This window comes from Eublepharis macularius, chromosome 8 (genome assembly GCF_028583425.1).
Source record: "Eublepharis macularius isolate TG4126 chromosome 8, MPM_Emac_v1.0, whole genome shotgun sequence".
NCBI lineage: Eukaryota > Metazoa > Chordata > Lepidosauria > Squamata > Eublepharidae > Eublepharis > Eublepharis macularius.
The window spans coordinates 14,090,701-14,117,549 of NC_072797.1; the positions used below are offsets into that span (position 1 = coordinate 14,090,701).

Below are 26,849 nucleotides of genomic sequence, written 5' to 3' on the forward strand. Positions count from 1 at the left end.
CTGATGTGGGGAGGGCGGAATATAAATTGAATATAAATAAATAAACAAATAAATACTGGTGATAAACAGGCTTGGCAAAGCTAAGAAGGCCGCCTAATTGCCAGTTACTGCCACTGTGAACGGTCAACATACTGATCTCACACCCATGTGAGCTTTGCACAGAAATGTCTCAGACCGCATCTCCTGTGTGCTACCCTTCTAGAGCCACAAAATCCAAGAGGTGCTCCAACCCTCCTCTTCTATATGTTCTATACAGCTAGCGGTGTGGGCCGTGCTTCCTACCCATATGGGCAGCTCTATTGCCAGCAGGTCTTTTGCTCCCTTTGGAGATGAAAAAGCACTGTAGACTTCAACTTTTCTTGGGCATTCCACCACCCTGTGGTTCTCCTTTACCAGATAGTATGGGATGGTCGCTCAACCATAAATCTCAGTGGTTGACTTTTCTCTTCGCCTAATTGCTTGCGGGTGGGGGGGGGACAGAGAAGGGGAGAACCATGTATGCTATGCGCTTCCTCCTTGGTGAGAAGGGATACAAGTAAGCCCTGCCCTTTCTACTTCTTCATCGTGGTCTCTTTTTGGACTAGTCTGGAGGAGAATGAGGCACCAGTGAAGTTGGCTGACAGGTTGCACTGTACCACTCCAGACTGCAGGTCCTTTTTTTGCCTCCACATGTTCACAGTTGTACATTCAGAGGTGCCTGCACTCTGGGAAGTGAAGAAATCGCTGTGCCGTTCCTTACCTTTACTTGCTTGTGCTGAAAGCAAACAGTTACCCTATCAAATACAGCTGGAAAGGAAGATTCCCATCTGGACAACATGCTCCGCTGTATCTTTTGGGACAAGGTGTCCACACGAGCTGGCTTGCTATTTATCTGATGGATTTCTGGATGCGAAATCCCAGCAGCTCAGGACAAAGCAAACGTTTGAGAAATCGATACAACTATCAGAGTTAAGAGCTGAATTTACAACCTTCTCACTAACAAAAATAAGCACCTGGCGCATAAGCCTCTGCCTCGCTGCTTAAGTCCCAACACAGTCAGTCAATATGCTATTGTGCGGTCTTCTTCCTCTTAATTTTGATCAAGTTGCCCTTCGCAAGGGACGAAGGAGACTGTCTTGAGAGCCAAACTACAAGTGACGCCTGACACTAGTTGGACACTTGTCAGCTTCCCTCAAGTTTTGATGGGAAATGTAGGCGTCCTGGTCTTGTAGCTTGGCTCTCCGACTGCTGTCCAATGGATTTTTCAACTGTCACTTGTCCAAAATTCCGCCAAGCTGCCTACATTTCCCATCAAAACTTGAGGGAAGCTGACAAGTGTCCAACCTGTGTCAGGCGTCACTTGTAGTTTGGCCCTGAGTCTCTGGTTATAGAGATTCTTTCACAAAATAAAGGCACCTTTAGGATCTACAATCTGCCCTCAACAACAGTCAGCCAAGTAACCCTCTGAAACAAGGTATGTATTTTATTGGGTTTTTTTTCCTTCAAAATTTCTCTCTCGCCTGTCTGCCCTCACATGCCCACCAGAGAACTAACAAATTAAAACACAAACAATAAAACCACATTTGAAAACCATTAAAACCAACCACCACCCCCATCACTGAAACAACTAAAACCAGAGCTAAAATACATAGAAAAACACAAAACAACAAATAAAAACATTGGGCAGGAAAGAGGGATCATGGAGGGAATGCCGTACAAAACAAAAGAGTCTTCACCCAATGGAAAAAAGGTGGCAGCAGAAGGGGACAGACACATCTCCCTTGGGAGAGAGTTATCGTGCCACAACAGAGAAGGCCTTCTCTTGGGTCGCCGCCTGCCGCATCTCAGCAGGCGGGGGCACCCGAAACAGGCTTCCAAAGATGACCGCAGTAGTCAGGTAGGTTTCTAAGTGAGTAGGCAGTCCTTCAGCTCCGTTGGTCCCAACTCATGTATGCTGGAGACAGCCCTGTGCCACTGGCCTTTGGAGCCAATGCGGTGGGATACAGAGGTTAGATTGCTGGTCTTGGATCAGGGAAATCCACATCTTACCATGCGGTGATGCTTACTGGGCGATCTTGAGCTAGTCAAAGGCTGATTCAGCACTCGTTGGATAATGTACTCTCAATGCACTTTATCAATCATTTGAGGTGGATTTTTTTGTTCCGCAAACAAAAAAATCCATTCCAAATGATCTATAAAGAGGATTGGAAGTGCATTATCCAACGTGTGCGGAATCACACATCTCAGCCTTTATCTTCCCATGCAAGGATAAAGAGGGAAGGGAGAACCATGCGCTCCACTCGTCTTTAGATGGAGGGCAGGATAATATGTACCAGGCCGACAGGGTTCTCCATGTTCTTTGCCACTAGGCTATGGCCTCTTTCCAGGCTGCCTTATCTCCAGCTGACGGCTACTAAGAAAAGCTCAGCAGTGGGTACCTGCTTTGCAGGCAGAAGGTCCCAGGTTCAATCCATCTGGTTAAAGGATTTCAGGAGGCAGGTTGGAGAAGGTCTTTCTTTTCCTGAGACTCTAGAGAGCTGCAGACAGCACTGAGCTAGATGGGCCAATTATCTGATTTGGTAGACAGCAGCACCTCATGAATACATCTGGAGATCTACTGCCTCTGAACATGGAGATTCCCTCTTAGCCTCATGGCTGACTGAGACAGTTATAGCCTCCACGAATGACTGAGAGCGGGACCACAAGTGACGCCTGACACAGGTTGGACACTTGTCAGCTTCCCTCAAGTTCTGATGGGAAATGGAGGCATCCTGGTCTTGCAGCTTGGCTCTCCGACTGCTGTCCAATGGACTTTTCAACTGTCACTTGTCCAACATTCCGCCAAGCTGCCTACATTTCCCATCAAAACTTGAGGGAAGCTGGCAAGTGTCCAACCTGTGTCAGGCGTCACTTGTGGTCCCGCTCTCAGTTCCTTTTCTCAAGTCCTCACAGCACATCTTGAGGCAAGGAATTCTTTGAGAATACTGAAATAGCTCCCCTGCACCCAACAGCCCTGAACCTATGGCATGAAGCAGTTTGGGTGATTCGGAATTCAGCATTTCCCTTGTGTCGGAGAAAATTCCCTCATCTTGTAGATATTACCGTATTTTCCAGGTCAGCAACTAGGCCTCTCCAAAAGGCCTTTAGGGGAAGTGAGTGAGTGGTATGGGACCAGCCCGCCTTCCTCATCACCCCTTAAAATTCTCTGACAGTTAAATTCTGTTGCTGCAAAAACTGTTTTCTCCACACCTTTTCCGCAGGTTGGCAACTGAGGTAGCCAGACTTCTGGCCCAATTTGGCTTAAGGGCTGCTGGTTGCCAACTTTGCTCTCGCAAACAAACAACCACAAAAAACTTGTTGAACTTTAACAGTCATTCCCAACAAAAACTGGCCCAATCAAAAATTGTGTTCCTCATGATCTCTGAACAACCCATAATTTGCCAACATCCTAAACTGAGTTTCTATTCAGCAGATGGACGCAAGCTATTTCCGAGTTCTGCTTAAGATGCTTCCAGCTGAGGGTCAAAAACCCATTACTTATTTTGAAAATTGAAAACCTGACTTTAGAACTGTTTTTGTATCCTGCTGACTACAATATGGAAGGAAGCTTTTAAAAAAAAACATTTTAAATGAGGGGACTAGAAGATGGGGAGGGCTGAGGAAACTAGAGAGGCCGAACCAAAAGGAAATTAAAACCCAGTTTTTCTATGGCTAAAGGTGGTGGCAGTGGGTTACAATCACAAAAAGAACACTTTTCTAAAGGGACACACACTGTGCCGTTCTACAGAAACGATAAATTAAGAAACGAGCGGCACTTTCCGTAAGAGAGGCTGCACGAAACAATTCTTTGCGTTCCTGACTCCTTTTCCACCCACTCTAGTGAAAAGGGTGATTCATCACAGAAAAGGTTACAGCCCTCCTATATGTGCCTGCGCTGTTGGGTGTGCTGATAAGCCCAACGTTGGGTAAACCAAATTGATTCTTAAAGGTACCAATTAGAGTCCGCCAAATTGAAATCTCTCCCCCTTAATCCTTTTCAAAGCTATTCCAAGAGGCTTGAAAAAGCAAGACTACAATGATCTATCAAAACGTTCTCGGGGCACAGAAACAGGCGGCTTCGAGGCTCGGCCTACGCACGCTGCAGAGTCAGTGGGGCTGAGTGGCCTCCTGTAGCATGCAAGCGGCGTGGGTGTCAGGTTTGAATGGTCCCTTGTGTAAAAGGAAAGATCCATGCAAGTTGAACAGAAACAAGTCATGGAGAGAAAATCTATTCCAGCTTGAAGGGGAGGATGGTTGTTTGAAAATATCCACAAACGTGATCCCCTTTCTGCAGTGGGGGATTTGAAGACACTACAGCGCCTTTCTGCTGCATGTGCTGGCCAAAAATCCTTAAGTGCCATCAAGTTGCAACTGACTTATGGCAACCTCTCATGGGGTTTTCAAGGCAACAGACAAGCAGCAGTGGTTTGCCATTGCCTGCCTCTGACTTCCCATCCCAGTACTAAATGTGGCTGACTCTGCTTAGCTTCCAAGCTGTGATGAGATCAGGCTAGTTAGGGCTACTCAGGTTGCTCTTGCTGGCTAATAAGAGGACAGAATTTAGGCTAGAAGTGGCCCGTGACAATGCAGGCATGTGACTGGCTTGGTACAAGCCAAAGCAATTGAAAACCCCCATATAGGGTAGGTTTCCTTGCAGCTACTGTCATGTTCCACCAGGGGCGCAGCCCTGTGAGGTGCCGGCTTGCCTGACCTCAGCCTTAAAGGACCTTCAGGGAATAGGTGGGATCCTGCTCTGTGGAAGGAGGGGGGTATACCTCACCCTCACAGTCCACTCGCAGGTCCCTTCAATCTGACCTTGTCCCAGCTGCCTTCCATGACAGATGTCGGTCTTACTCCTCCTCTTCCTCTCCTTCCCTCCACTTCCTCTCTGCTGTGCTCTCACTCCTTCTTTCTCCCTCCTCCACTCCATCACACCCCTACACAACCCACCCCGCCCTCTGGGTGGACTCCCCTTTTATCCTTTCAGCCTTTCCCTGCTCCACCTGTCAAACACGCCCTCCTCCTGCCCTCTAACTATGGCTCTGACTGGCACAGGCAGCTGCATCTGTGTTTGCTTGGCTGGAAGCACTGGGCCAGTCCACCTGTGTCTTGTTGGCTGGCTGCCAAGCCTTTCCTGGTGAGCTGACTGCTGGAGGCAGGCCCAGCTGTGTCTCCTTGGCTGGCTGCCAAGCTTCTCCTGCAGAGTGTCTCAGGCAGCTCCACCTGGAGTTGTTTTGGTTCTGGGATCCCTGGGACCAGACTATTGCCTTCTAGCTGGGCTGCAGGCTGGGGCGTGGCTCTGAGCTGCTGTGGCTGCTTTTCCCCTCTGGTTGGTAAGGTTTCTGCTTGGTTAGCTGCTGTCTGTCTGTCCCCGCTGCCTTTGCCCTCTCCCTCTGTCCTGGCCCCCTCTGAGTTGCCCCTACTCTCCCTGCCTGGCCTCCTAGACTCCCACTGGAGGGTGGGACGAGCTGGCCTCCACCTGCCCCTTCTAACCCTCTGGGGCTTGGGTGCTTCTTTACCTCCCTCCTGTGTAGGTAGGCTCTTGTCCTGGGCATCTGCGGGGTGGCTGGGCGGCTATCCCCTGGCTGCCTCCCATCCCCTTCTCCTGGCAAGTCCGGGGGCTGCACCTCAGACCCCGGACAGCTACCACATGGCCTCACCATGAAAACCCCACCAGGGTCACCATAAGTCAGCTATGACTTGATGCCCACTCTCCTCCACCACCACATGGTTGCACCTTCTTGTTGACTACATTGTCAAGTGACATGGCCCATACAGAATTTGCTGCCAAGCTTGTGGACATCACCTCGAGAACAGGGAAGGAAGCTATTCAGCAGAAGTCTCTTTCCAGAGGTCTATTGTCATCCACAGTCGATATACAGAACTAGCTGCATTTTGATGTGGAATTTCGATCTCAAGACTTTCAGCTCTTGGTTTAAAGGCAAAAAGCATATTTCTGGACCCCATGGATATTCAGTGGTAGGTGAGGGACGACTCGCTTTGTTGACTCCCTTCTTATAAAAACAAACAAAAACTCTCTACATGTATGAAAGGTCTTGGCCAAGGTCTTTGTGGGCCAACTCAGTAGTACATGAACATCTGGAACAACTGACGAGTTATTTCAGTAAAAACAGACTTACAGATAAGCCTTTAAGTTGAACTCAGTTGTACCTGTAGATTAGATACCTGATGAGCTATTCTAATATGGATTTGTACTAGTATGTGTTTGTTAGTGTTTAATGGCAAAAATCCATTAAGTTTTGCTAGAATTAAAAAAACTACAGAAATATGTGCAAGTATCTTTAACTTGCAGTAAATGTTTAGTGCAACGCCTTGAATTGTTCAGTCCAAAAATGCGCAGTTCTTTTAATCGCACCACCTTGACCACGATTCTCTTGATTGTATAGCTATTTAAATCTTGGATAAAAGATCTACATGCTATTACAACAAGTTCGAGGCATACAAGTGACATATTCAGGGGATCTAAAGTGAGGTATGAGCTGAAGATGGTTAGAGCATACACTTAAAAATGTAAAAAACGGGTTTCTCATATGGAAGTTAAGTATTCTTGTTAGAAGACTGGGACAGCCCGCAGCTCCTGGTGGGGGCCTGGCATGAGCACCTGGCACCAAATCCAATTTTGTTGCTTTGTAACATGTGAAACAGCCTTTAGAGCATTCATAGAAGGTGCCTAATTCTCCCAACTCAGGGATTCCATATGCCAGTTTGACACGTATGTTAAAAGCTGTACTGGACTAGCAGTCCATCTAGTTCAGCATCCAGTTTCACATAATAGCCAAACAGCTGACCTGGAGGGCCAACAAACAGAGTTCAAGTCCTGCCCCTGATACTGCCTCTCAGAGCTGGAATTCAGAAGTTTGCTGCTTCCCTTCAGTCACCATGGCTAGTAGCTACTCATAGACCAGTTTCATATTTACTAGGAGGAAATGGCTTGAGATACTGACAGGTGACCCAGTTCACCAGAGCAGGCCTAATCCATCTCAGTCACCTATCAGCCAGACACCCTCCCTGAGCCCCATCAGCTACCCCCTCCATTCATTGCTATGATCGACGTTCTCTTGGGTCTGCCCAGATTCATGCACAGAGCTGTTGCTGGTTACAACCTAAGCTGCAACACAGGAACTGGGATCAGAACTTAGTCCCAATGGATGCTTTTGTGCATGTTGCACAATGCAGTTTTGCAAGTGGATTTTCCTGTTTCATGCAAGAAAACCCCTGTTGCAAATGATTGCTAAAGGATATTATCCAATGTGTAGGAAAGGAGCTGCAATCATTTCGCTTTAGCCTTGTGCGTATTATACCCATTTCGAATTCCAATAGTGGAGGGATGGAGAAACACTGGAAAAAGTGGCAGAAGGAGAGGCTAACAAGGAGGGGGGAAAGAAAGAAGGAAAAGTATTTGACCTGGCAACTTGCTTTAGGCCCTGATACGCCAAGCCGAGTTCTCCGTCTTCATTCAGATACCCCCAGTCATCAGTCTTGCTAGAAATAAAGGACAGAGGAAAGGAAAACAAGAGAGACAGGAAAGAAAGACAAAAGAAGGGTCAGCTGCAAGAGACGGGGGAGAAATAAGGAGGTTGATGGGCACACAAGCAAGGTGTGAGAAGAATTGTCACTGTGCCCACTGGCTGCAACCCCATTCTGTACACCACAATAGCTATCAGTAAATTATCAAGATGCATCCACAGAGCCCAATGAGAAGTTATTAATACAGAGTGAGGGTGTCGCATCGTTAATGCATGGATGTTATATGCAACTAGAGGCACTGCTGTCATGCACATTCCTTTTGCAGCCCCTTCATGCGCTGATTATAATAGATACCTTAGATAGTCTCTTGGGGGGACAGGCCCAGTTAAATGAGCTGTTAACAACCGGAAAAGTTTGACCTAGTTCTTTGAAATTCCTGGCCAAATGAATTCTTGGGGCTTCCTGCTTTGCTACCTAACCCCTCAAGGCCCAAGTATTCATGCGTGCACACAAATCCATTCCTTCAAAAGCCGACTTTCATCCAAGAGTGCTTACCTTTGAGAGCTCCCTCACTGCCAAGGGGGCTGCAAGAGTCCACTTGGCAGAGTGGTATAAGAGTCCATTTGGCAGAGTGGTATAAGAAGCATCATATGACAGGTGCTAAGCAACTGCTAGATGCTTCTTTGTCAACCTCTGGATTGGACCCGCAGTGAGCACTGGGAATGGTACAGCCCCCATGTGGACGACAGGTATGGTGATTTAGCACACCCTGTCATTTGCTGATGTCTCTTCCCTTTAAGATAGTTTCAGGTGGGTAGCCGTGATGGTCTGCAGCAGAAGTACTGGACCTGAATTTTGCTTTCCCCTTTCAGCAACTGGAAGTTCCTGGACTATATCAGAATGAAAACTTGCTGTCAGTCCCTGGCAGGTAAACCCCTCAGGCCCATCCACAGTGAACATACATTGGTTCCAGCAGAATCAGCTTTATTAGGATCTATGCAGTTCAGGTCTGTTCTCCATCACGGAGCTTGACAGAAGTGACCTTTCAAATCAAGCAATCTATGTTATAGATTCCGGCCGTGGAAGCCTTCGACAATAAATCTATGTTATAGTTGATTTTTCCCGCGCTCCAAATGACAGTTATGTTTTGGCGTGCAAGCCTACAAGAGTTCTGTGAGAACCTATTCAGTTATGACTTTATATTATGTATACAATGCCTACTTCCTAGCACCTGGGAACAGGAGAGAAAACTGGAATCTAGACACATCAAGGTCACAGCTAGCCGAGACTCGCCTATTTCTCTAAGATAACAGGAAAGGCCCTTTCTGGGTCTTAAGGAAGTAACGTCTGCAATACAGTTACAGATGATCAGAGAGGGTTACACATCAGTTTAGTAATAATGCAGTATAGCATCAGCATATTGTGGTACAAGCAATATAACCAACATACAACCATGGCATGGCTGTACACAGACATGACACTTGCTCAGGAAGTACTGGACCCGAAATTTGCTTTCCCCTTTAAGGCCACCAGCCTTAAAAAAAAAAGACGATGCAGACGGAAAGCGTTTACAGCTCACTTCCGTCAATGAAGCAGACGCCTCTAGAGAAAATCTGCCTTCAATCTGTGTTTTTAATTGATACTGCCCTGCAGTCTTGGGGCTGACCTGACACATTCATTTGCGCAAATCTATGAAGAAGGGAAAACCTTCATAATCCTATTAGCCTGCAGCAAAGGAGACGCTACAGCCGAAAAGCATGCAATAGGCCGAGTTATTTTAAGAAAACAAGGACGGCGCTTCAGAGCGCAAGATATGGTCTGATGTGTTAATATGAAAGCTTGAGATAGACAAAATAGTAAAGAGTCCAGAAGCACCTTTAAGACTAATCAACTTTATTTTAGCATAAGCATTCAAGAGCCGCAGCTCTCTTCGTCAGCTTATGACGAAGAGAGCTGCGGTTCTCGAAAGCTTATGCGGCAATAAAGTTGGTTAGTCTTAGAGGTGCTACTGGACTCTTTACTATTTTGCTACTACAGACTCACACAGCTAACTCCTATGGATCTTGAGACAGACAGTGACTCTCTAGATCTCCAAACGGACTTGCACCCAAGTAATCAGGACACGTGACGAGGGCCTTAAGAACTGAGTTGGGCACCAAGATGGACACCCCTCTCCGCTATACTTTTCCAGGGAGTGGTTTGCTGTTTTTCAGCAAAAGAGGTTGGCAAAGAAGCACCTGATGGCTGATTAGCAAAACCAAGTGCTTCGCTGGTAGCCACAATGGCAAACCACCATAGGTAAGTACCCTCATATGAATGCGACACTTTGGGGTGGGAATAGATTTGTGCGTGCGTGTGTACCCATGTTTGGTTATAAGAACAGTGGGTAATGAGTGAGCTATTTCACTGATTGCTAAGAAAAAATTCAGGATCCTTTCTCTGTCTGGCAATTTGTGGCGCCAGGCATTCGATCCGTGGGGAACCCAGTTTCAGGTGGGCAGACATGTTGGTCTGTAGTAGAAGAGCAAGATTCAGGTCCAGTAGGAGCTTAAAGACCAACCAGATTTCCAGGGTTTGAGCTTTCGAGAGACAAGGCTCCACAGACACTTAGAAGAACACAGTACATCAAGGAAGGGGTCAAACACATGATTAGCTCAGAAGTAATCGTGGTTTTGCCCAGCTTCAAGCACTCTGCTTGCCAAAAGCGTGTTGGCCTCAGAACCAGTTATGAATCTAACATTTTCTCTACAGGTGTTTTTTTTTAACGGGCTCACCTGAACCCCAGTGGAAAATGTCCATGACTTTGTAGCTGTGGGAGATTTCTGGATCAACAAAATCTCCTTCCCATAACCTAATTTTCCCAGCTACACGTTGCTAAGAAAAAAGATTGCAAACCAAGTTACCTCCCTCCCACCCTAATAATAAATAGTGGGAAATTTCACATGCTTTCATAAGGTCCCAAGTTCAATCTCTGACATCTCCAGAAGATCCTAAATAAGAGGGCAGGGAAAAATCTTGGACCAAGAAGCCAGAGATTTGCAGTTTCTGTACTGGACTAGAATGGCTATTGATAGTTTTTCTCATTCTAAGATGGGGTTGTTGGGTCCTCCAGGGGCCAAACTGGGGGGGGAGTGGGTATTTAACCCCCCCCCCCATGCATGCTCCCATGCCTATCCATTGTGCCAGAAAATCACATCATTTTCAATGAGACACAGAAGTGACGGGAGCTGATTTGCTAAAAAATCAGCCCCGAATGTAGTCTTGGGGGCCAATTTTTAATGAATCAGCCCAAAGCGTGATCTGCTGCTTCTGTGTTGCACCAGAAAATGATGTCATTTTCCAGCACGACAGGGAAGTGTGCATGCTTTGGGTGCGTCTCCCCCATGCAGGTGTCCTTTACTCTTGCAGGCCTGGTGAGTGGTAGTGGGGGGGGGCTGGCAGCTGAAGGGCTGTCAACCTTATAATGTAAGTTCAATATAATGGGGGGATCCAACCACCCTCATAGCAATCTTCCAGCAGTGTAAGGAGCCCTCCTCTATTTAAAGAGGCACATCCTCCAATGGAAGTGCTACTGAGAGCCAGTTTGGTGTAGTGGTTAAGAGCAGCAAGACTCTAATCTGGAGAGCCAGGTTTGATTCCCCACTCCTCCGCTTGAAGCCAGCTGGGTGACCTTGGGTCAGTTGCAGCTCTCTCAGAGCTCTCTCAGCCCCACCCACCTCACAAGGTGTTTGTTGTTGTGGGGATAATAATAACATACTTTGTAAACCACTCTGAGTGGGCATTAAGTTTGTCGTGAAGGGCGGTATATAAATTGAACATTATTATTATTATACTTAAGTTGGAGGAAGGCTCCTAGATTAAAGGAAGGCTTTGAACCAGAGGCTGGGGTGTCAATATTTAATTAAACAAACAATCTTTGGGCGGTGGAGCTGTAGGATTGGGATAAGATCCACCCCATTCTCTGTACCTTCTTGGTGGGCCCTTGGTAAGCGATGTCGGGCCCTAAAGACCAGAAAGATGACCAAACTAATTACAAGTCAAAAGGGGACAGAGTGGGAGGGGGCCTAGGAACAAATATTGCAGTGGTAATTAATTATAGTTAAATAAATGAATATTTATGCCTGGAAACATTGTATTAAACTTCCAGTTTATCCCTCCTCCTCCGTTCACTCTATTTTGAGTCCTGCTAGAGAAACAGATGGGAAGCCAGAGAATGATATAAATCTCTCTCTCTCTCTCTTTTGTTTTTATAAAAGGAAGACACAAATTCAGGGTATTAACTCTCACTGTGGGGAACCTGTAATCAAAGCAGAATCGTGGCTCTGAGTTAAGATATAAATTTAGCAGCTAATGTGGGTGATGAGCTGTCAGGAGAACAGGGAGGTGTATATATTAGCTCATTTCAATAAAACTTAAAAAAAAAATCTTTTCCAGCCTAAAGAGAGACAAGTCGACAGCCCTTCCATGATACGAGTTTCCCTTGCATGGTTCTTTAAATGATGCAAAGATCTCTTCCAACTCCCCTCAACTGCTACCAAAGTCATATTCTACTGTGGAGACAGATGAAGATGGGTAACCGTGTTAGTCTGTCTGTAGCAGTGGAAAAGAGCAAGAGTCCAGCAGCACGTATAAGACTTAACAAAATTAGTGGTAGGGCAGGAGCTTTCGTGAGCCACAGCTCACTTCTTCAGATAGAAAGCTCATGCCATACCCAACTTGCGTTTTGAGTTGATCACTGCAAAGCTGCTGAAAGGAAAACGAAAAGGGGACACTGTCGTGCGAGTGCTGAACTGCGACTTGTATGCGTGTCAATATAGTGGGGTGGATCCAACCATTCTCATAGCAATCTCCCTGCAGCCTAAGGAGCCCTCCTCTAATTAAAGAGGCGCATCCTCCAATGGAAGCGCGGCAAGTCAGCTGTATGTCCACTTCCCCAAATGCTCAGTTCTGTTCCGACCCATTCAGCCCCCCACACTCCTTGGCTCCTATGAAGTAAACTTGAAGGGTTACGGTCAACAAGTTTGCTTGCTTCTCTCTGCCAACGTAGAAGCCACAGCTCCTTTCAAAGTTCCCCCTCTGTATTTTGTGCCTTTGCCATCCACATATTTCCAAGTTACTCATTTAATTAATTTTTAGAAACATTTATCAGCCACCTTTCCACCATAAAGGAGCTCAAGGCGGCTTACAATATAAAATATAAACAAACTATATTTAAAAGAAGTTGAAAACAGAGTTTAAAACACTTGTAATACAGTAAATATTTTGAAAAGTTGTCCTAAATAAAACAGTTTTTAGCTGCCTCTTGAAGCTAGAGAGTGAGGCAGCTAGGCACACTTCCCTGGGGAGATGGTTCCTCAGTTGTGGGGCTGCCACCAAAAAGGCCCTCTCCCTTGTACCCACCAACTGAACTTCTTTGGTTGATGGAACAGTCAGGGGGGCCTCTCCCTGTAATCTTAACTTCAGGGCAGGAATGTGTGGAAGAGGATGACCCTTCAGATACCCTTCAGCATAGGGTATTCAGTGCAACATAGAACATTAAAAAAGGCAGTGGAGATTCTCAGGATATCAAATGCTCTCTGATACCGGACTCTGCATTTTTGTGTAATAATAGAGAGAGAGGTAACCCTGTTGAGTGTGATACTTCTGTAAGAGAAGTAATGGGTGTTTCTTTACAATGACTCTAATTGTTATCTATCTGCATCTGGAAGCCTCCCAAAATATTGTTATGAAAAAAGCTCATTGGGTTTGGAGGAAGGGCGGCCCCCAGCAAATTCTCCATGCTCACATCTGCCCAGCATCGCCATTTCCTCATAGGTGTCCACTGACTCTCCCAGGGAGTCCATCAGGTGAGCAGATGCTAGCCATGCTGCCAATCCTGACTGCCACCACTCAGTGGAACCGGGAGAGCAAATGACTAGCAGTGTCTACTACTCCTCAGCACCATCATTGCTCACTTGCCTTGGTCAGTGACTAAAGTAGGGCACAGACATGGAATGGATTGGGCCGTTCCAGAGCACCAGTGGCAAGTGAGCAGCAGTTAGTGGTCCTCAGCAGTGAAATGAATGAGTTAATGAGAAGCTTTTGCAGATACCATAGATGGCCAAAAAGACAAATAAGTGGGTTCTAGATCAAATCAAGCCTGAATTCTCCCTAGAAGCTAAAATGACAAAACTGAGGCTATCGTACTTTGGTCACTTCATGAGAAGACTCTCTGGAAAAGTCAATGATGCTAGGAAAAGTGGAAGGCGGTAGGAAAAGAGGAAGACCCAAAGTGAGACGGCTTGACTCAATAAAAGAAGCCGTGTCCTCCAGGTTGTAAGATCTGAGCAAGTCTGTGAATGATAGGATGTTTTGGAGGTCTTTCATGCACAGGGATGCCATAGGTCGGAGGCGACTTGACGGCACATAACACAGTGAGAAGGTAGAGCCAGTGATATGGAGCAGTGGGTCAGGGGTCAGGAATAAGCCCTTCCAGGAATCTGGGACCTTGGCAGCTGCCTGAGGATTCCAACCCCTAGAGCCAACCCATCAGGCCAATGGCTTCACAAAGACAAGCTTACCTGTTTGTTTGGCATACTCCATGATAGGCCTCTATTGCATCCTCTGGATCCACATGTTTATCGCTGTTTGGCCAGCTGGTTTGCATGTTGATGTTTGACTCCTTCAGAAGAAAAAATAAGTCCACCGTGAGATACTTTTGCCACATTATATGATCTTACAACACTTCAGTGCTCTAGTAGAAACCCTTCTTTAATGATTATTTATGCAGCAATTTTAATTTGAAATGAGAGCTACTCTCTTTAGTATCTGATGACAATGTTTGAAAACAACCATAGGAAATAGGAAGGAACCCATGGGAGACAGCCTAAGAAGAAATTAAGATGGGAGGCCAACAACATATATACTCTGTTTTATGCCAACTTAACTGTATTGGCTTTCCCCAAGAATCCGGGGAACTGTAGTCTGGGGAGAGGCTGAGATTTCTTTGATATAGACCGCTCTAATTCCTCTGAACTAATGTTCACAGGTTTTTTGGAAGAGGAGTGACTATTAAACCAGTTTGAAGTCTGTGGGAGCTGGCATTTTGTGAGACTGTACACAGCTGAGCTTGGTTTGCTAGGTGTATCACAGAAAATCTGCACCCATTTTGAAACCAGAAACCAAAACTACAAAATTCAGATCTCATGTGTAAATCAGAGGAGGGGAAGAAAACATCAGCTGAAGCCCTGCTTCTCAGCAATCCATCTCCAATACTAGTTCGGTCGATGCAGAAATTCAAAAGCACCTCAGAACAATTGGACTAAAGTCATTTTTCTTCGAATGCTCTCCATCTTCCTACTTCCAAAGGTTATTTTTTTTAGAAAAACGAACCTCAGACAGCCATGCTTCAATATCATGGGTTCACTGCCAAGCTATCTCTAAGCAGAACTGGTGGCACTGAAAAATTATTCTATGCATCCATCACAAAGTCTGAGCCCCAACTTTCCATTTAAAGGGGACATGTAACCAGCATGAAAGGAGTTAGGAAGAAAAGCTTCAGAAAGAGAAAGCAATTGCTACTACAATTGATGTAGCAGGGAGAGGATTCTGCATAAACCAAAAAATTTCCATCTCCATGCGTACTACTTAGGCCCACTTTATGCAATGCCGTAAGCTACAAGGATGACATCATATTGTTAGGTTAGGAGCACCTTATGTGGTTAATGACGAGACAATCATCAAGGTAATATGCAGACAAGATCTTCCTGGTCCTACATCCACCATCAAACTTACATCAGCCTGGACTCAAACTGCAGTCTCCTAATTTGTGTACTAAACCACTCAAGACTGCATAATAGAGGAAGAAGGAACAGCATCGCCTAGCATGGTTATCCTTCAAGGACATTCCACTGGCAACTCTTGATATGGGTTGGCAAAAAACTAGAGTCTCGGAAACAATGATAGGCAACAAGGGGAGAACACCCAGGTAAGTTAAGCAACTAAATCTACAACCTGGGGTAAAAAAGTTTTTCAAACAATCACAGGACAATATTTAAAGGATTTTAAATAGTGCAAAGTGTTAAGTGCAAATACAATAAATGTAATAAATACAATAAACAGATTAATAAATGTCAAGTTCATGCGGTAAGAACTCCAACTGGTGAAGACCAAAGCAATAGTCAATTTCATTATCTTTTTCTTTCATCAGCAGATTGAAGACCATCATATAGAAGAACTAAAGCTGAACAATCCTTTAGATATGCAGCTGACGGGTTGTAGCTCGCAAATTTCCAATTCCCGTTTCGTAGGTCTTACTTCTTCACAGGCAAAGTCTTCAGAGATGGTCACCAGAACTCAGTTTCTCCCAGTTTCTCCTATCACACAGTTGGCAAATGATGGAATCCGATGGTAGGAGACTTTGCCTGTGAAGAAGTAAGACCTACGAAACGGGAACTGGAAATTTGCGAGCTACAACCCGTCGGCTGCATATCTAAAGGATTGTTCAGCTTTAGTTCTTGTATATGATGGTCTTCAATCTGCTGATGAAAGAAAAAGATAATGAAATTGACTATTGCTTTGGTCTTCACCAGTTGGGAGTTCTTACCGCATGAACTTGACATTTATTAATCTATTTATTGTATTTATTACATTTATTGTATTTGCACTTAACACTTTGCACTATTTAAAATCCTTTAAATATTGTCCTGTGATTGTTTGAAAAACTTTTTTACCCCGTGTTGTAGATTTAGTAAAAACTAGAGTCTGGCAGCCTAGCCTCTGCCTGCTATCCCTGTCTGCCGCTTGCCCTGCACCTTGTTCTAGTCTTACCTGGAAGGAATCCTTGGCGGAGACCCTTGCCTGCAAATGATGCTGACCACTGCGGGTGGCTCCCAGTGCAACCTTGCGGCAGACCCCCATCCAGGCTTTGCTTAGGACCTCAAACCTCATGTCTGTGAAGTCTCACATACATCGCTACTACACTTCCCAACGTCGAACTCAGTTTGCATGCACAAAGCAGAAAATCAAACCTGACTGATTGGATCCAATCATCGTACAACTGCATGCAGCACTGGTGTGCATTGTGCTACTAATTCTGCATGGGGACCGTGGAGATGATTATTGCGTTGCTTCAAAACTTACAGCGCTTCATTGCAATTCGTATTTTTCTGCTCAAGAAATCCTCGTGAGAATTTGGGGCTGGCCATAAACCAGAGTAATATTCAGCCACAAAGAACCAAAACAAGCGGAGGGTGTTTTTTTTTTTTTTTGTCTTTTCCATTACCATATTTCTGCCTGTATCTTTTTGCTGGGCTGCCTTTATAATCTGCGTCCTTAGAATAAGCACCTCTTCCTTCCGCACTTCCAGCTCTTCATTAGCTGACTTGAGCTGATTCAAGAGGAGGCTGTAACTGTCCTGGATGTCATTGGAGGAATTGTTCTGAGCAACCCGGTCCACTATAGCCTTCCTCAGTTCGTTAAGCTCATTTTTCAGTTTCTTGTTCTCAGATTCCAGCTCTTGCCTCTGTTAAAAACGACATTTGGAAAAGTCACCCCCCCGCTGCATACATACATGGCTGCTTTTATGCCTCCAAGGCAGCTCCGAAGGAAGCACAACCAAATGATCAGCCAGAGATGCCAAGACCCGGCTGGCAAAGCCTGCTAAATTCACACAGAGCTCCTTGTTCCATCTCAGATCGTCCCAGCCTGCAGGCAAGCAGGCGTTTGGAGCTCACAAGTAATTCTGAATGCAAAGGATGCACTGGATGTAAATCAACAAGCTTCTCTCTGCTATCCCAAGTCGGCATGATGTAGCAGTCAAGGATGAGGGAGACTCGGGTTCGAAGCCTCACTCTACCATGGAAGTTCACTTGTCAGCACCTTGTGTGAGCCACTCTCTCAATCTAACCTACATACAGGGATGTTATGAGACTAAAATGGAAGCAGGGAGGATGATGTATGCTCTTTGGGGAGAAAAGCAGGGTATAAATATCTAATAGTAGTTAAGTGGTTGGGTTGCGTATCAGAACTCTGCTGGTTTGACACTCACTGCTGCCGGTTCGACGCTCACTACTGCCATGACCTCAGCAGGGGGCCTTGGATAAGCCACTCTTCTCAGCCCCAGCTTCCCAGCTGTACTGTGGGGATAAGAATAACACTGACCTTGTTCACTTCTTGGAATGGGGCACTAATCTGTCTAGAAGAGCAGTACATAAGCACACTGCTATTATTATTATAAGGGAGCTGCTGTGGTTAAGTGGTTGGGCTGTGAATCATCACTCTGCCGGTTCGACTCCTACTACTGCCATGAGCTCAGCAGGGGGCCTTGGGTCAGCTACTCCTCTCAGCTCCCCAGCTGTATGGTGGGGATAACACTGACCTTGTCCACTGCAGTGAGTGGACACTACTCTGTCTAGAAGAGAGGTATATAGCACAGTTATTGTTATTATTAGATCATCATTCCTTGGGAGTATCTATCTCCTGAGTTGTTACCAGTTATGAAAAATATAGCCTTTGCAAATGCTATGCACTTCCTTTTTGCCATATAATCTGTTGAGTCTCACTGACTAGGCATCTTTTAAATGAATAAAATTTGAATAAATCTCAGGCAGAACAGTATCTGGTTCCTCCTGCTGTGCGCCTAAGACATCAAAGGCCTCACATCTTTGCAATACCCCATTCGCAGGGAGGGCAGGGTATATGTTGAATAAAATAAATAAATAAGAAGGGCCAGAGGACAGTCCACCAGGATTCCACCCCTCTGCCATTCCGTGCTTGTATAAATAACAACAACAACAACATTCGATTTATATACTGCCCTTCAGAACAACCTAATGCCCACTCAGAGCGGTTTACAAAGTATGTCATTATTATCCCTACAACAATAATCACCCTGTGAGGTGGGTGGGGCTGAGAGAGCTCTGAGAGAGCTGTGACTCACCCAAGGTCACCCAGCAGGCTTCAAGCAGAGGAGTGGGGAATCAAACCTGGCTCTCCTGATTAGAGTCCTGCTGCTCTTAACTACTATACCAAAACAGGCATTTCAAGAGGAGAGCTCAGAACCTGTGTTTCTTCCCTTTATATGGGTGTTCCTAAGAATATATGGTCCAAAATGAGAGGGCAGGGGAATGGCCCTTCCTGCCCTCCTCCACCAAATGAAGCACTTGGCTGCACATTTCTTCAGAGTGAATGAAAGCTGGTGCCAAAACTGCAGGCTCAGGTTTGACCTTTTCTACTCTATTATCAAAAACTCCTGTCCAAATTCATCCAAACCTGGGGCTTGTAGAAACCCCAGGAGTTTACACATAACTCTCATTTCTCACTTGGGTAGAATTCTCTCCCTCCCCAAGATTATCTAATTTAAAGTCTCAAGGGTAAATTAAACACTGGCTGAGTTGCCTTAACCAGAGGAGAGCCTGATCTCGTCAGATCTCAGGAGCTAAGCAGGGTTGCCCTTGGTTAGTAATTGGATGGGAGACCTCCAGTGAAGACCAGGGATGCAGAGGCAGGCAATGGGAAACCACCTCTGATAGACTCTTGCCATAAAAACCTCACCAAGGGTTGCTATAAGTCAATTATGACTCGAGGGCAGGTTTTCATTTTTCAAGTTGCGTGGGTGGTGGGGGTGGGGGGTGGCATTTCTTCCCGATGCTATACCCACTTGAAGGAATTTTCTAAACAGAAACATCCAGAGGGAACACTCTATTTTTGCAGGTTGTCCAAGTGAAATCCAGGATTTACAAAGTCCAAAGGAAAGCTTTCAGTCCCCTTTCTGTCTGATTTCATTTCACAACTAGTTACTGCCAGCAAATGGTCTTGCCTGAAAAAATCACTGTGAATATTGTTCAGCGGTCATTTCGTAGAAAAAGAGCTGGAGGAACTCATTAGCATAACTTATTAGCACAACTCATTTGGATATGCCACACCCCTGGTATCACCTTTCCTGGCTGTTTTGGACCCAATCCTGGCCATTCAGGGCCGAAATTGGGCCCAAAATGGCAAAAAAGGGGCTGAAAATGGCTGAAAAGGGGCCCCAAATGGTCAGGATTGGGCTGCTGCTGAGCAGGAGAGTGATCCACCACCTGTCAGAGGCCCAATCCTGGCTGTTTCGGGACCAATCCTGGCGGTTTAGGGTCTGATCCTGGCCATTTTGAGCCTGAATTGGGCCGTTTCAGCCCCGACCCAGGTCGAAATGGGCCCAAAATGGCCAAAAATCAGGTGGGTGGGGTCACCTGACATGTGACCTTTTGGGAGAACTACCGGAGCTGCGTTCCTGAGCGTTCCCCCTCAAAATGAGTCCTGATACTGTTCTTCCACACATTATCTTTCCAAAGCCCTCAAATTCCAATTTGTGAATATCTTTTTACAAAATAAGCCTCTAATCTGGATAGTTAAGGAGATTTCTCTGAAAACAGACAAGTTTCACAGCATCTGTAAGAGGGTTAAATGAATACGAACAAGCTACCTGCTACCAATATGCCTCTCTGTACGGGCACCCAGTATACATCCTTTACATGCAAATCCTCCATCGCCTTCTTGTTTTCAATGCACTTTCTTTCACTTGTTTTAATGGCTGCCCAGACCTATTTGCATGACAGAAGCTTCCCGTTTTTATTTTGCATGCTCGGGAAGAGGGAGAGTGACAGTGAATGAAACACGATAGCATCAGAGAAGTCTGCCTTATTAATAAAAATGTATACACACACTGATTCTAAAGGAAACTTCAATAACGATGAAATAATACTATGAATCTTCTTTTTCTCTACCCACTCCTTCTCAGCGCCTGAAAGAGAAATTCTTCCAGTTGATGCACATTAAAGATTTATCTCAGAGTTCCAAACACCTCACACATTAATCATGAGCTTAAAGACACTCCGACAAAAGTCCTTTTTCTTTTTTTAAAAAAAAATACATACACAACTTATTCAGGCAAAAAGCGGAAAGAACAATTTCTATTCATGTCACTTTCTCCGGACAGTTTTGCACACAGTTTAGAAAGGGTATGGGAGGAGAGTTAGGAGATGTACATCGATGCCAAAGAGAGGGAGAATGGGGAAAAGAAACCAAAGGGCGATTCTGTACCTTGCTTTGACACCCAGCATTAATCTCATTTTGTCAGATCTTCAGAACAGCCAAAGTTTGGCCACCCTATCTCCACATCAACAAGGAAAGAAGGGGAGATTTAAGCATCCCAGCTGGATCTTAGCCAATGCAAGACACTCAAATGTTCAAACAGCCCATGAAATCCAGCTCCCCCCACCCAGTCTACATCACAGGACAGTTGTGAGGATAAAAACGGAGGAGAGGAGAATTACGTATAATGCTCTAAGCTGTTCAGAGGAAAGAAAAGGGAAAGTAAGCAGCAGCTATCTTTAGGCCTGCACAATACTGGGTGTGTTTACTCTGAAGTAAGCCGCTGTGTTCACTGAGGGTTACCCAAAGCGCACGCAGGATTGCAAACTCAATCATACATGCCACAGGCACATGAAAGCCAAAAAACTGTTAGTGGAAAAGATGGAGGGGTGGGGGGAAGAATAATGGAAGCTTCTTTGGTTAGTAGACAGCAGACGAGGCCATAAAAAGGGTGCTGGGCTGTACACCTTCAGGCAGGGGAACACCAAAATTCAAGGCTCCCTTTCCAAAGTGTAATAAAAATATTCCACATACATATACATTGAGATTTTGGGGAGACGATTTCTATCCTCACATTTCCCCGAATTTCCTCATTTACCCGATACAGCGGAATATGAAACATTTTGCTTATTTACTGTTTTTGTTTCTACTCTGCTCTCAGCCAATCACGGCTCGGTGAGGAAACCACCATTACACATGAAAAACCTAGTATAAAATGAACAAATTGAATCAGACTAGATAAAAATCACTGTGCGGTTAAACCAGTGGTTCCACTAACGAAAGTGAGCAGATGCGTACCTAACAGGGAAGGCATTACCCTAATAATATATGAGAGACAAAGAATGCTCTCCCACAGGAAATTTTGTCTCTGTCATCACCACTAGAGGCGGGCACAAACCGGGAAAATGGCGGTTTGTGATTTGTCGCGTTTCACAAACCACGAACTTGTCTGGTTTGCAAACCAGTTTGTTTGTTCATGAATACGTCACTTCCAGGGAAGCAAAAAGACTGCAGAAAGCCCATCTCTCCCCACCATTGCCTAGGAAACTGGTCGATTGGTGCCAGGCTGTCTGCCGTGACGAACCAAGAAACAAAGCAAACGAACTGGCCTAAAAATCATCCAACTCCACATTTTGCCACCTCGTCTGTTGTTCACCTGGGCACTCACCTGGCACTGCCAGACATTCTTTTCATTATTTGGCAACATTGTGCCCTCGTTTTAATGCTTACAGAGTTTTAAGTGCCACGTGCTGAATTGTGTTGTCCTATTTTCAGTCTCACTGGTTGCAGTTTGTGCTTACGTGTAAAAAGATTTTTGTGTGTGTACATGTGTGTGCTGGGCTGTCTTTTCAGTATGTTTTATCCTGCTGCTGATTTTCGTAGTTGTAGTAATTTCCTGATATTGGCTTTTATTAACCTTTTGCTATCTCTAAGCTGCTTTGAGCATTGTTTGGAGAAGACAGCTTTGTAATGTCTTCTAAGTAGAGGGCAATTGCATCGTCCCCCTGCATGCACTTGCTACAAGGAACACCAAGATAATTATTGATGAGGCACAAAGTCCATCTGGATGGCAAACTTGTTATATGCAAGACCAAGTTGCAAAGTGAAATGGCTCCTTTTCTTATAACCAATTTAAACTCAGGGCATAGAAAGTCTAGCCCACAAATCGATGAAAAGGAAAAAAAACCAAGGGATTGTTAAGAGTTAAAAGATACTTTGATGTCATACAGATTTATAGAGGCTGATATCAACAAAGCTCTTGCAGGTTATTAGCCCATGTCACCCAGAGGCAGAAATTAAAAAAAAAAATCCCTTGTTCTGAAACGTCTTTTACCTTCAGACTGTTGTATGCGAGATCCGTATCGCGGTCCAAATCCATTTCGTTCTTCATTTCAATTACCTGGATGGATTAGGAAGACAGAAAGAGAGAGATTCGATCTGACAACAGACGAAAGCGAGGTGTGGGGGGGGGGGACTTCTGACTGCTGCTTTGGGGTCACCTTATAAAAACCTCCCATTTGCCGGCAGCGCAATTTGGCCATCTGAAGAAAACAGCAAGGGTGAAGGTTGTTTTGTAAACACAGAACAAATGCGGAGGGAGATAACCAATGACCCAGAACATCAGAGAGCTCAGGAGAGGGAATTCTGTTCTTTCTTTGAACCGTATAGCCATATTCTAACACACAGAGTCACAGCGGTTAGACTACTGGACAAACGGTACGCATCCAGTAAACCTGTGATGCTATAATGTCATGGCAAAGCCAAATACAAAAGCTGTGCATGGGGAACACATGCTGCATCACTCCACAGTTTGCTTTGAACAGCAGAGAAGATAGGATTCCTTGTACGTACAAGATGCGTTCTGTGTTTCTGTCTGATCTGAGCGGCTGCTTGTATTTTTATAAAACGTAATAAAATATTAATTCCAATAAACAGGAAGATGAAGGAAAGAGATGCAATTCTACAAGGACCCTGGTTATGAAGAGCAGTCTTGTAAATAAATGATTCCCTTTCCTGCCTGTCCCAGAAAAAAGAAACCATGAAAACCAGAAGTTGCTCATTTGCAGGACAAATGCAAGGGGAACTCGCTAGGTTCTGGGAGACTCAGGGCCAAGCTACACATGACGAATGACACTTGAACGGCAAGTGTATTCCTCCCTGTTCACTTGCCCTCCACTCAATCCACTTGTGGTTCAAGTGTCATTCGTCATGTGTAGCTTGGCCCTCAGATGCGAATCCCATTCTGCCATGGCTGGGTAGCCTTGGGCCAGTCACACACACTCAGCCTAACCACCCCAAGGGGTTGTCGTGAGGATAACACAGAGAACACTATAAGCAGCTCTGGGTCATAAATGGAGTTAAAACAAAAGTCTCAGCCACTGAAGGAGAAGGATAGCAAACAGGAGGGGAGAGAGACGGCAGAGGTATGCTGCAACTGCCAACATGCATACAACATACAGTAACGTGGTTAGGTAAGGCATCAGCAACCAAGCGCTGTAACCTTTCAGCCTGCTCTGGGCTGGTTAAGTGACATGCATTTGGACGGGTGGGGAAAGACTAAGGCACACTCCCCGTTGCTTCTGGAAAGGCAAAAAACTCTTTGGATTTCCTGGCTCAGCTTCTAAAGGACCCCTGTACCTGTAAGAGCTGCACAGAAGGAACCCGTAGGAACCCATAATGCTTCCATACACATTGGATAATACACTTTCAATACACTTTAGCAATCGTTTGCAACTGGATTTTGTGAAACAAGAAAATCCATTTGCAAATGACTGCGAAGATGCATTGAAAGTGCGTTATCCAACGTGTGTGAAAGCAAAGACATGCACTTGCCTCTGTCATGGATATAGCCAGAATTATAGGAGAACAGTTGCTGGATATGACCAAGAAAATCAAGATGCCTTTGCACAGAGAAACAGGGCTAGCCTGGCCTCATAACTACAAAGTAACGGGGAACTGAGCCCACTGTGGCTCCATAACTAGATATGCCACAAAGCGAGTCTAGAAGCCATAGCTGAACAACCTCAGTTCAAGGTAATGGTTATTACATACAAAGCCCTTCACGGCCTTGGTCCAGCATACCTACGGGACCGCCTCTCTCCCTATGTCTGTCTATGGCAGCTTCGCTCATCCGAACAGGGTCTCCTGCAGGTGCCAGACTGCACATGGGCAAAATCAACAGCAGCCCCTACACAGGCTTTCTCTGTGGTGGCCCCTACCCTGTGAAACAACCTGCCTGAGGAGGTCAGGAGAGCCCCAACTCTCCTGGCTTTCCGCAAACAATGCAAAACTGAATGATTCAAAAAGGCCTTTTTTCTCAGCTAAGAGGGTGGTATTGTAGGGAAGGGATCCCAGATGTTTTGCTAATGAGTTAGAAACCATAGATTTCACCATTATGTTGCCTTACATATTATCTGTTGCTTTAAATATGTACTCCTATATCCTACCTGTGCTTTAGGTTGTTCAACGTAAGTCCTAGAATTGATTATGTTCTGTTTCAGCAATTCCTCAACCCCATACTGAATCCTTGCTAATACTATATCTTTGTAAACTTACATTTTTTTACCCCATGACCTTGTTTATGGAAATGTTCTTGACACTGTATGGAAATGCCTGCCCTTGTTCTTGCCAATAATTGTACTAATCTCACACTATGTAATCCGCCTTGAGTCTCAGTGAGAAAGGCGGAATATAAATAACATAAATAAAATAAATAAAAATAAACCTTGGACAGGAGCTTGTAACAGTGGAGTAACACAAGTGTATGGCCTCGTGTAGATCAGAAGATCCAGCTAACTCATATCATTATATTATATACACTGTATTAAGCTTCAGGTGCAGAGAGCATCTGGGAACGGCAGGAATTTCTAACTTTCCAGAAACTGGCAATATTACTCAAGTATAGATGTATTACTGAAGGGCCAAAAAATACTCATTTGTATCATAAACTTGTAATCACTAATTTTACATAGGCTTTGTTAAGACAAGAGGTAGCAAGAATAAACTATTTTTATATGTTTTAAGAAGATGTTTCAAATATGGATAACCTTGACTGGTGTATGACGTTATAAGGAAATAAATTAGTCAAGAACGTGAGCTCTTCAGAGTGGGACAGTTAATTATTGTTAGGAGATGGTTCTGAAACCCTATAAATATGTCAAGTTGAATTGATCAGGAGTTTCTTCCCCCCAAAATAGTAGCAATGAGAACCAAGGAAGGAAAGCGTATTGGAGTCCAAATCTAGAACAGGGAAGAACAGAGAACGTAGGAGCAGGTACATTAAACCGATTTGCCTTTGATAATCTGGGGAGATAAATTTATTTTGTTTACTTCATATCTATCTATCTATCTATCTATCTATCGATCTATCTATCTATCTATCTATCTATCTATCTATCTATCTATCTATCTATCTATCTATCTATCTATCTATCTATCTATCTATCTATCTATCTATCTAAGGCTTTTTTCTGGGAAAAGAGGTGGTGGAACTCAGGACAGCACAATGACATCACTTTGGGTCAGCTGGAACAAGAGGGGAGTTTTTAAAAGTTTAAATTGCCCTCGGTGAAAATGGTCACATGGCCGGTGGCCCCGCCCCCTGGTCTCCAGACAGAGGGGAGTTTAGATTGCCTTCCATGGAGGGCAATCTAAGCTCCCCTCTGTCTGGAGATCAGGGGGCGGGGCCACCAGCCATGTGACCATTTTCAAGAGGTGCCAGAACTCCGTTCCACCGCGTTCCAGCTGAAAAAAAGCCCCCCCCTCTCCTGAATGGAGACACAAAGCAGCTTTTATTGTTCTGCTCTCTTCCATTTTATCCTCACAACAACCTTGTTTACTCTACGGGAGTGTGACTAGACCAAGATCACCCAGCAAGCGTCCAGGACAGAGTGTGGATTTGAATGTGGGTCTCTCAGATCTTAGCTGTTTTAGGGCCTCTGCTCCTGGCCTCCGCATCGAAAATCCCCTGGGCTGTTATCAAGAGTGAGCAGCCGCATGAATATCAGTCCCATCCTGCAGTTGTTCCACTGGCAGTAGTTCCACCAGTTACCGTGCCCAGTTCAAGGTACTGGCTACCATGTACAAGGCTCTTCACAGCCTTGGTCTGGCATATCTATGGGACCGCCTCCCTCCCTATGTTCCTCCATGGCAGTTTCGTCTGTCTGAACAGGGTCTCCTGCAGTGCCGCTGTGCACATGGGTGAATTCAACAGCGGCCCATAAATGTGCATTCTCTGTAGTGGCCCCTGCCCTACAGAATGACCTGCCTGAGGAGGTCAGGAGAGCCCCCATGCTTCTGGATTTCCACAAATGATGCAAAACTGAACTATTCAAAATTGCTTTTTACTCAGATAGGAGGGCTGTATTATAGGGAGGTGGTCTCAAAGAGATACTTCACTAACGAGCTAGGGACCATAGCCTTCACCACGATGTTGTCTTATGACCTACCTGTTCCTTTAAGTATGAACTTAACATAGAACTACCCCTGCTGGGTAGTTCTATGTTGTCTAATGTCAGTCCTAGAATTGCTTATGCTCTGTTTCAGCATTTCTTCAACTCTATATTGGATTTTTTTGCGAACGTTATGTCTTTGTAAACTTGCATTTATTCACCACCCTGTGGCATTGTTTATTGAAATGTCCTTGATATCGACTGTACTAATCACACAATATGTACTCTGCCTTGAGTCTCAATGAGAAAAGTGGACTATAAATGTCATAAATAAAATTATAA

General features: G+C 45.0%; 1 protein-coding gene across 2 annotated transcripts in view; it reads right to left on the bottom strand.

The window, feature by feature from the left end:
* MYO5B (myosin VB) overlaps positions 1-26,849 on the bottom strand; it is a 374,307-nt gene that overhangs the window by 26,429 nt on the left and 321,029 nt on the right. Inside the window, exons 27-29 of one of the 2 annotated variants that reach the window (XM_054986802.1) lie at positions 22,451-22,516; positions 16,769-17,008; positions 14,067-14,167 (exon numbers count right to left, since the gene is read on the bottom strand). In XM_054986802.1, the coding sequence (XP_054842777.1) occupies positions 14,067-14,167; positions 16,769-17,008; positions 22,451-22,516 (407 nt within the window). The remainder of the gene's footprint in view (positions 1-14,066; positions 14,168-16,768; positions 17,009-22,450; positions 22,517-26,849) is intronic. The other variant, XM_054986803.1, reaches the window with a different exon arrangement.